A 10,760-nucleotide genomic window follows, 5' to 3' on the forward strand; every position below is an offset into this window, starting at 1 on the left:
TTGTCGTCATTTAAGGCAATACAAATAGGCTAACTAAACTTCCTCCTGAGGGACTTAATGTCTCATCATCCGAGTTATACGTTATTATGCATAAAGTGCTTAGACTAACTAAACTTCAGCCTGAGGGACTTAGTGTCTCCTCGAGTGGGATCATATCCAATAAATCACACATAAGAGACGTTATCCATATCCCACCCGGAGATAGGCCGCAATGGTAATCGCAATGGTTCAGACTTAAGGAAAACATAAACATTGACATCACCTATGGAAATTCTAAGTTCGCACCGTGTTCCTTAGACTCGACTGATGGGTAATTGTTCCGAGTTGATCAAAATAGTTACACATTATTTTAGAATCTTTGCTAAGGATAATTTATAAACAACACCCACACACCTCAATTAAACGATACATTTTCTAAAAGATACAACCGTAATCTCACGTCAAAAACAAATAATACTTCGTAGCTGCAATGAAAGACCTATCGAAATAGGTCCCAATATTGAAAAATACAATATTAATTTCATTAATTTTTGTATAGATAATTATTTTTTCTTAAATGCACAAAAGATGACATGTGAATTGTAAAAAAAGAGTGTGCTAACATAAGATCTATCGATATGTAAAAGCCCAACAAAAAACTAAAAAAAGAAAAGCCCACAAGCCTATATAACACAAATCCATAAGAATAACAAAACCCTAATTCATAAATCACTCCATTTTATTGCTTGGAGAGCTTCCTCCGCCGTCTACATTCATACCTGAAGAAGAGTGAGTGTTATCCCTCTATCTCAATTCTCCCCTCTTAATTTTTCACCGATCTCTGTTTCTGTTTTCTGATATCATTTCTTGAATACGTAGAATGGCCAAAGAGGAAGTGAAAACCGTGGTTCCTGAATCTGTTTTGAAGAAGCAGAAAAGGAACGAGGAATGGGCTTTGGTGAAGAAGCAGGAACAGGAATCAGCCAAGAAGAAGAGATCTGAAACCAGGAAACTCATTTGGAGCAGAGCTAAGCAATACGCTAAGGAATACGATGACCAGGTATTACAGTAACTTTAATGGAGTTAATTTTTTCAATTCAATCGTTTATTTTTATAGTTATTTTATCAATACTTGTTCAATTTCGCTCAGCAAAAGGAGTTGATTAGCTTGAAGCGTGAAGCCAAGCTTAAGGGTGGGTTTTATGTTGACCCTGAAGCTAAGCTCTTGTTCATTGTCAGGATCAGAGGGTAATTTATCTTATTATTATTATTGTTTTTTTGGTATAACATAGTATGTCACTTAGGAATAAATAATGGATTTAGTCATTGTAAAAGTGTGATTTATAAAGTTTAGGCCTTAAGTTGTGAAGTTTAGTACCTAATTTTAAAAAGTTATGTAGTTTTTGTAATGTCATTTTATTAATATGAAATTTATAATTATGTTTAATTTCAGTATCAATGCCATGGACCCAAAATCAAGGAAGATTTTACAGCTTTTGCGTTTGAGACAGGTAAAGATCAGCTTGTTTTTTATTTGGTCACTCAATGAATTGCTTCCTGCAGTTGAACGTGTTCTTGATGTGCTATTATCTATTTTACTTTTCATTTAGAAAATTGTCAAAGTTTAACTGTGTACCATTTAAAGTTTTAATTAATTTGTTTGTTTGCTCATAGATAATTGGACATGTGTGCGTGTGTGGTTTTACAAGTTAGTGCTTTGAGTTGTATTTCTTTGATACTGTCTGTTTTTTAGATTTAGATGGTACATTTAAAGTTGATTTGAATATTGTTTAATATAATGTCTTGAGATTTTAGGCATTAGAATACAGTATCTTGTTTTTCTATACTTACAGTAGTGTGATTTGTTTTTCTGTTTATTCTTGGATTTGCACGCTATATAGCTTTACCTCATTTACCTCATTTTCAGATCATTTCATAGAACTTTTGATCCTTGCTAACCTGTTTAGATTTTCATACTTGTCATCATGTTTCATGTGGAGAGAGTTGAATATTATCTATAGTTAATGTGTGGTGTGTAATCTCCATGCATTGATTTAGCAGTAAGGCCTGTACTGCATGTTCTCTTTTGTTAGATGGATATCTTAGAGAGTAATTTTAGATTATTCACCAATTTTATTATTTGGATTTAGTATTTCTCTTTTATTTGGCTCTCTACATATCCTCAAATTCTCCATTCAATATTTAAACATTTGTGCAATAATTTAAGTGTAGCCTTATACTTTCATTTCTTGTGGCTGCAGGTCTTTAATGGCGTCTTTCTCAAAGTTAACAAAGCCACCGTTAACATGCTCCACAGGGTAGAGCCTTATGTTACATATGGGTATGCAAAAACTCGGTATCTAATGTCCATATTGTTACATTCTTTTTTACTCTGCAGGTTCTTAGTTTATGAATTTATTTCAGGTATCCTAATCTGAAGAGTGTCAGGGAATTGATCTACAAGAGGGGCTATGGAAAGGTTGACAGGCAGAGAATTGCTTTGACTGACAACTCTATCATCGAACAGGTCTGTCTTTGAATTGGATTCCTTCCATCACCCCCATCTCACGTTAGTGAAATCTGCATTATCTGGCCTGAATGAGATTGACCCTCATGTTGGCCTAAATTTTTGTTCAATTTGTTCTAGTCAGAATGCTAGTTATTTAAGATTTTAAGAGGCAGTCCTGATCTATGAAGCATGGACACCGGAAACTCGTCACCGACACACTGACACATCAACACCAATAATAATTTTGAAAGAATGAATTAATTAAACGTAATCACAAGTGCTGGTGTTGCTACAGACCTGCTGATTGCTTGAAAGTGTCTAATGTGTTTTCCTGACCTATGAAAATTTTAATGTCCTGTGTTATTATGGCGTTTCTATCATAGTTGTTTTAAACTGTTTTTGTTGCATCTGTTTTCTTCAATGGCAGGTCCTTGGGAAGCATGGCATCATTTGCATTGAAGATCTGATTCACGAGATCTTGACTGTTGGACCTCACTTCAGAGAGGCAAACAACTTCCTATGGCCTTTCAAGCTCAAAGCTCCCTTGGGAGGCATGAAGAAGAAAAGAAATCATTACGTTGAGGGTGGTGATGCCGGCAACAGGGAAGAGTACATCAATGAACTCATTAGAAGGATGAATTAGATTTTGGCCTGTGGTTCTGCTAAGGCTTAATTATCCAGTTATCCTGCTTAAGACAGACCTTTGTTTTTGTTAATTCCAGTTTTGCTTTAAAATATTTTTGTGGTGTTATTTTGAATACTAAGCATATTGAGATATTTAGTTCATTGCTTGCAGTGTTGAAAGGTTTTAATTTGTTTAATAACTTGAGTTTTGTTATGCCTTTTGCTTAGTATTAGAGCGTTAATATTTTCTAAATACTAGAGCGAGATTCCAAAATTTTGATGGACAATCGAGGATGTTATTGCATGGAATTTCTTTAGAATTGCAAATACGTTAATGTGTAAATTTCATCTGATAGTGCAGTTCAGCATGCATTTCTATATCATTCTCATATTTTCAAATTCATGCTAAAATATCATTGGAATTGAAACCAAAGTCAGATTCATTCTTAAAAAATAACTTATGCTAATAATAGTGGCATATGGAAGAATATCCAATGCCGCCAGACAAGGATTTCTTTAGTGACATGCAGTTTGCATCAGAGACATGGTAATCAGACCTTGAGCCATTGCTATCAAGATATCTATGTAAATTGGTTCAACATGTTTGTACAAGAGACCAATGCGGTCTGATTTCTGGGACTTTAATGTTAACTGAACCATCGTATGGTTTGTCCATATAAGAAATATAGTAGACAGTCAAAAACTTTATGTGTTTGTTATTATCAACGGATTGTCTCATTCATGTATTTTAGGTCTAAAGAAAACTTGTACCGAAAAGAATCCAAGATAAAAGGACCTAACTCTTTTGTGATAACTTCTATAATGAAAAAAATTCAAGTTCTATATTGGTTAAAAATAGAATCCACAAATGGTTTATATAGAGTGACATTTCTCACTTCACAAGCTGGTTTTGTAAAGATAAGTTAGGCCAAACTCCAATTCTATCATAGTATCATGAGTTTATCGATTTGAGTGTATTGAAAACCAGAAAAGATTCATATAGAGTGACATCCATCACCTTACAAACCGGTTTTATAAGGATGAGTTAAGCCAAACTTCAATTCGATTTGGGTGTATTGAAAACCAAAAAAGATTCATGATATCCATCACTTTACAAACCAGTTTTATAAGGAAGAGTTAGACCAAACTTTAGTTATGCCAACAAAATATCATGATTAATATGACTTAATATAATATTTCAATTGAATATAAAAATAAAAAAAACATCACAACTTCCTCACTTTATCATTTTAAGACATTCTTCTTTTTTCCCCTAACTTTCTTCCATTATCTTCTTCGTTCTCTATCTCCATTCATTCAGATTCTATCATTGCCTACGAAAAATGTAACAACATATTAATTTAACTCATTAGTCTCCTTTAATGGATTCCGAATTGTGCAAATATCAAATTCTTCGTCTTATTTTAAAAGGAGAATGATGCGATGTTATTGTGAGTTAAATTCCCTAATTAGTCGATTACTATTGCTTGACATCTCAAAATCCAAGTCGGAGGTTTAGGAAAATATATAATACAATATATTTTTAAGAGATTAATTACTATGCACTGTAAGTGTAAAAAGATTTATACCATCGATTCATCATCATCACCCGTTTACATTATTTTATAAATTTTTAAAATAAAAGTCAAACTTATTTCAATATCCAATATATATGATTAATTGATGGTGTTTGTGTTTTTTAAAAATAAAACTCAAATACCGCTGGTTTTAAAAATAGAATACTAATAAAAAGTGCAGTTATTTTAGAGAATTATGGTTACCATCGATAGACGTCTATAACTGCTGCAGAGTTGGTTTTTTCATTTTTTTATTATAAATCTCCCAAAGTATAACTGCTTAAATACATATTGGTGATAAATAAATAAAACACGTTCATTTAGTGTATGTAACCATTGGTTTAGATAAAACACGTTCATACGATGATGTTTCATAATTGATGGCTTGTGAGAGGTAAATAAAAAAAAACTTCATCTTCAGCTAATAGATACTTTGCTTCTTCATTTTTTATGTGTTTTTTTCTAGATATTATTGATTACTCCCTCCGTTATTAATTATAAGTTGTTTTTGACTTTTCTTACGTATCATAATGATTTTACAAAATTGTCCTTCATTAATGGTATTGAAAAAATAAATTGACATAATTGAAAACAGAGAACAATAAATATTTAAGAGATGGAATCATTAATGATGTATTGATATTATAAAATGACTTATATTTTAGGATATAAAATATTTTTTTAAAGTGATTTATAATAAAAAACGGAGATAGTAAGATTAAAAAAAAATACTTGAAAAAAATCTGTTTTCTCCCTTTAAGATTATATTTGTTGATATTGTAAAAATTTAATAGTATCTAAATACAAGAGAAAAATTTCATACTGGTTAGAGAAGTATCAAGAAGACATCCATGACGTATTTGTGTTTTTTCTATCCTTTGTATCTTGACAGAAGAATCAATGATATTATTACTCATGAGCCAGATTCGCTTCTATCAAAATGGTGAATTTTTGGGCGGTTTGATTTGATATGTTTATGAAGGAATTGCTCACTAAATATAAACAATACCTTTCATTTGCACCTTGCCTTTGAAAATGTGTTTTTCTAATTTGAGTACTTTGTTTATTTATGATACTGTTTCTTTGCTATAATAGAGCCAATTATTTTATCAATTTGTTACAAAGACGAGGAGAGTGTAAATAAGATTAGAGATGAGTTTAATAGAAAAAAATAGTTTGAAATTATTTATAAATGTCGGTGATGATTTTACTATCGAAATTTGAGAGAATTATATATATATATATATATATATATATATATATATATATATATATATATATATATATATATATATATATATATATATATATATATATATATATATATATATATATATATATATATATATATATATATATATATATATATATATATATATATATATATATATATATATATATCATCACCAATAAAGTGTGTGAGAGAGATAAATAACTACAATTTTTTTTAAATAATTAAAATTTTAAATTAAAATTCTAAAATAATTATTATTTAAAATATTTATAAAAATAGTTACTTTTTCAAAAAATCTAACATAGGTGTTAGGTGTATTGACAAATCTAATAAAAACATTATTCATTGGCGTTACATGCACTGACGTATCCATGATCATAACGTCACTAGTAGTAGCGCATGCATGTGCAGACGTCACATGCAATGGCGCCAGGGCCGGCCTTTCACAGGCGCAACAGGCTCTATGGAACTGGACCCCAAAATTTTGGGGGCCTATTTTTTTTTTTTTAAATCTAATTAATATGAAAAAATTTAAAATATATATTATTTTTCCTCATTCCAAACGCAACCTAAAACCGAAAAGACGCCAAGGAAAATGAAACGTCGGCATTAAAGAAACCCAAAACAAAGTTGTTTATATACATCACATAATAAACCAAAAACAAAACAATATTAGAAAGAAAAAAACAAAACGGCGACGGTGAGAGTGTGAGACGACGGCAGTGCAGTTTAATCGGTAAGTTTGTTCAAATCAAAGTAGTTTATCTTCATGTATCATGTTTTGAAAGAAAAAAAATATAAAATTAAAGAAAGAACATACATAGATAGAAACTTGTATGTGTTTCTTGGTTTATGATTCTTTCTCCCATGGCTCTATTGTGTTTTTTTTCTCCTAAAATTCTAAAATTGGTTGAGTTAATTTTACTGTAAAAAGAAAAGAAGAAATGGGTTAAGTTAGGTTTCAAAGAAGAAAGAAGAAAAGAATAGAGATGGAGAAATGAATAGAGAATAGTGAGTGCCGAGTAGTAGCTGTCAAATAAATGGTATAAGTAGAATAATGAGTTATGAGATTATTTTGTATTTTTTTATTACTTTATACTTTTGAGTTTTGATTAGTTCATATTAAAAACTAATTGAAAAGTAGAAAGGTTGCAAGTTGTCAAAGAAGTGTGATAGAAAGATTGCAAGCTGTCAAAGAAGTGCTTTTTATATTGTTGTGTCAAGAGTATGTCATTTCTATGTGTGTGACTCATTCAATTATCTCAATAGACAATAGTTTATGATAGAATCTAAAATTTAGAATTAATTGTAATAGAAAATATCAACAACAGTAAGATAAAATTAAAAATAATTAATTTTGGAGCATTTTATTTTCTGTATATTTCATAGTAGTGTTAGTAAAAATAGTGATAATATAATTAAAGTATTATTAATAATCCCATTTTATGATGATTACAAACATGTTTTTTTTTTTCTGGTACTATTTTTGCTTGCACTAATTAATAATTTATTGTAGGAACTTAATTTAACAACGAGGCTACAAATAGATCGATTGCTAGTAAATATTGCAGAGTTGATCATTGGCGGACACAAGACATTGTGAGATATTCCAGGTTTTTTTTTACTATGCCTCCTATTATGCCTCCTAAGAATAGAAAGTATGAATGTGGAAATGATAAACGTAAGAAAAGGAAAAAAATTGAAGAGTTAATTCAATCTCAAGCAGGAGCTCTTGATAAATTTTTGATAAAAGAACCACAAGTTCCAAATGAAAGTCATTATGTTGATAATACTAATGTTGAAATTCTTGATAGTGTGCCCATTGAAAATGATAATGTTGATAGTGTGCCTATTGAAAATGATAATGCTGATAGTGTACCTATCGATGATGAAGTTAATAATGATGATGATAATCTTGAGGAAGTTAATGATGATGATGATGATGATGATGATGTTGATTACGATATATTTGATCCAAGAAATTGGGATCGTCTTCAACCTAAAATGATTGATTTATTAGTTATGAAAGGGCCTAAACGGGATAATTCTATTGTGAGGGGTCCTAGAGATAATTGGAATCGACGCTTTACGACTAATTTGTATACTAGAGCTTTAGCAAATGGAGAGAAGTGTGATAGAGATTGGCTTGTTTATTCAAAAGAGCTTGATAGAGTATTTTGTTTCTGTTGTAAAGTTTTAAAAAATGGGATTGGTAGGGGACAATTAGCAAATGAGGGTTATAGTGATTGGTCACATGTTGGTGCAAGAATTAAAGAGCACGAGTTAGGCATGGAACATGTTAAGAATATGACTACTTGGTATGAGTATCGTCAAAGGTTGCAGAAATTTCAAACTATTGATAAAACGACTCAAAGATTAATTGAGAAAGAAAAGGATCACTGGAAAAATGTTTTAAAAAGAGTTATTTCAATAGTGAAATTTCTTGCTAAACATAATTTGGCATTTCGTGGTTCTAAGGAAAAGTTGTACGAAGATAGCAATGGCAACTTTTTGGGTTTGATTGAAATGTTAGCTGAATTTGACCCAATTATCCAAGAACATGTTAGACGTGTTACAACTCAAAAAGTTCACACTCATTATCTTGGACATAAAATACAAAATGAGTTGATTTCATTACTTGGTTCTGCAATTAAAATTGAAATCATTAGAAAAATCAAACAAGCAAAGTATTTCTCAGTAATACTTGATTGTACTCCGGATGTTAGTCACCGAGAGCAAATGTCTTTGATAATAAGATATGTGGATGTTTCTTCAACTTCTATTAGCATTGAGGAATCATTTTTAGGATTTTTGAATGTGAATGATACAACTGGTCAAGGGCTTTTTGATGTTTTACAAAATGAATTGAAAGAACTTGGTCTCGACCTATTTGATGTAAGAGGACAAGGTTATGATAATGGGTCAAATATGAAAGGAAAACATCAAGGTGTACAAAAGCGATTTTTAGACATAAATCCAAGAGCTTTTTATACTCCTTGTGGTTGTCATAGTCTTAATTTGACATTGTGTGATATGGCTAACTCTTGTAATAAAGCTAGGAATTTTTTTGGAGTTGTTCAACGCATTTACACAATTTTTGCTAATTCAACAAAGAGATGGCAAATTTTGAAAGATAATGTAAAAGGGTTGACTCCAAAATCATTATCATCCACTCGTTGGGAAAGTCGTGTTGAAAGTGTCAAAGCTATAAGAACTCAAATGTCAGATTTTACAGAAGCTTTACTTGAAGTGTCAGAACATGATCTCGATCCTAAGATACAAAATGAAGCTAAATCCTTAGCAACTAATGAGCTTGGTGATTTTGAATTTTTGATGGCTATAATTATTTGGTTTGAAATATTATCTGCAATTAATTTTGTTAGCAAGCTTTTACAGGAAAAGGATATGCTTATTGATGTTGCTATGGAAAAAATAAAGGAGTTGATTTCATTTTTTGAAGGATATAGAGAAACAGGTTTTCATAAGGCATTGGTTAATGCTAAGGAAATTGCGGTTGAATTGAATATCGCTCCAATATTTCCTCAAAGGCGTATAATTAAAAGAAAAAGACAGTTTGATGAGAATTTGAATACACCAGCAGTCGAGCTATCTGAAGAGGAATCTTTCAGGGTTAATTATTTTCTTTACCTTGTTGATCAAGCTGTTGTTTCTCTTAATAAGAGATTTGAGCAATACCAAGAGTATGAAAGTATTTTTGGTTTCTTGTTTACTTCTCACAAGTTACAATCATTGGATGATGCAACTTTGAAGTCTTTTTGTAGTAACTTTGAACGAGTACTGAAACATAATGAGCAATCTGACATTGACGGGAATGAATTTTTTGAGGAATTAAAGTTACTAAGACAAATGTTGCCTGAAGAAATCATAAGACCTACTGATATATTATTATTTTCAAAAGGCTTGGATTGTTTTCCTAATACAGTTATTGCATATAGAATTTTGTTGACTATTCCTGTGACAGTTGCTTCTGCAGAAAGAAGCTTTTCAAAATTAAAGTTGTTAAAGACTTACTTGCGGTCTACCATGTCACAAGAAAGACTTAACGGATTGGCGTTGATAGCAGTTGAAAATGATCTTTTGGAGACAGTAAAATATGAGGATTTGGTTGATGAATTTGCTTCAAAAAGTGTTAGGAGGAAGGCTCTTTTTAAGTAGTTAGAAACTTTATATTGTATAAAAAGATATTATTAGTTTAAACAATACTTTGAATTTTTAGTGTATTTTTTTATTATTAAATTATATATATATTTTAGATTTAGGCCTATTTATTAAATTAAAACAGGGCCTCCAGATTGATTGGGCCGGCCCTGAATGGCGCATGTATAATCCACTCTATGTACACGCCAATGCATATGGCCACTGCTCCATCATTCCATCTATAAATAAAGCATCATCCTCCCATAATTTTTCACATATTTTTTTACTATCTCATTCCATTTTTCTTCATTCTCCTTCCATTTTTCTTTAAATTGTCTTCATATTCATATATGTGTCCTTATATTCACAAGAGAAATGCCAATTTAATTTTTTCAGCAGTATAGCCTCCGATGAAGATCCGACTTTGTAATGTAAATATATTCGAACATCTTAACAAGATCTTGAACTGCTGGTTAGATGGAGAAATTGCAGAGGGTGAAAGGATTAGAAGAATTCAATAACTTGATACCACGTTCAACCAAACTGGAGAAGTTCGTTTCTAGGTGAATGTTAAAACTGACAGAGACGTTCACATGATGATGTATACTTCTCACAAAATTATTTTGATGATTGGAATCACATAATTATGTTGTTTATGTGTTGTATTTGTTTGTGATGT

General features: G+C 30.9%; 2 protein-coding genes across 2 annotated transcripts; both read left to right on the forward strand.

Moving 5' to 3' along the window:
- Window positions 1-603: 603 nt before the first annotated feature.
- On the forward strand, window positions 604-3,274 carry LOC127136814 (60S ribosomal protein L7-2). The gene is made up of 7 exons (XM_051063336.1): window positions 604-768; window positions 859-1,039; window positions 1,130-1,227; window positions 1,433-1,490; window positions 2,241-2,320; window positions 2,404-2,506; window positions 2,916-3,274. The coding sequence occupies exons 2-7, from the start codon at window positions 860-862 to the stop codon at window positions 3,129-3,131; spliced, it is 735 nt and encodes a 244-aa protein (XP_050919293.1). The 5' UTR covers window positions 604-768; window position 859; the 3' UTR covers window positions 3,132-3,274.
- A 3,245-nt stretch (window positions 3,275-6,519) lies between these two features.
- LOC127136823 (uncharacterized) lies at window positions 6,520-10,115 on the forward strand. The gene is made up of 2 exons (XM_051063345.1): window positions 6,520-6,659; window positions 7,440-10,115. The coding sequence occupies exon 2, from the start codon at window positions 7,550-7,552 to the stop codon at window positions 10,097-10,099; it is 2,550 nt and encodes an 849-aa protein (XP_050919302.1). The 5' UTR covers window positions 6,520-6,659; window positions 7,440-7,549; the 3' UTR covers window positions 10,100-10,115.
- Window positions 10,116-10,760: the final 645 nt, after the last annotated feature.

The sequence above is a fragment of the Lathyrus oleraceus genome, chromosome 1 (assembly GCF_024323335.1).
Source record: "Lathyrus oleraceus cultivar Zhongwan6 chromosome 1, CAAS_Psat_ZW6_1.0, whole genome shotgun sequence".
Classification (NCBI taxonomy): Eukaryota; Viridiplantae; Streptophyta; class Magnoliopsida; order Fabales; family Fabaceae; genus Lathyrus; species Lathyrus oleraceus.

Bases quoted from the DNA above. Each gene is read 5' to 3' on its own strand.
- LOC127136823 (XM_051063345.1), top strand. From the start codon at position 7,550: ATGCCTCCTATTATGCCTCCTAAGAATAGAAAGTATGAATGTGGAAAT.
- LOC127136814 (XM_051063336.1), top strand. From the start codon at position 860: ATGGCCAAAGAGGAAGTGAAAACCGTGGTTCCTGAATCTGTTTTGAAG. The intron at 1,228-1,432 runs GTAATTTATCTT...GTTTAATTTCAG, and splicing joins TTCATTGTCAGGATCAGAGG to TATCAATGCCATGGACCCAA. The intron at 1,491-2,240 runs GTAAAGATCAGC...TTGTGGCTGCAG, and splicing joins AGCTTTTGCGTTTGAGACAG to GTCTTTAATGGCGTCTTTCT.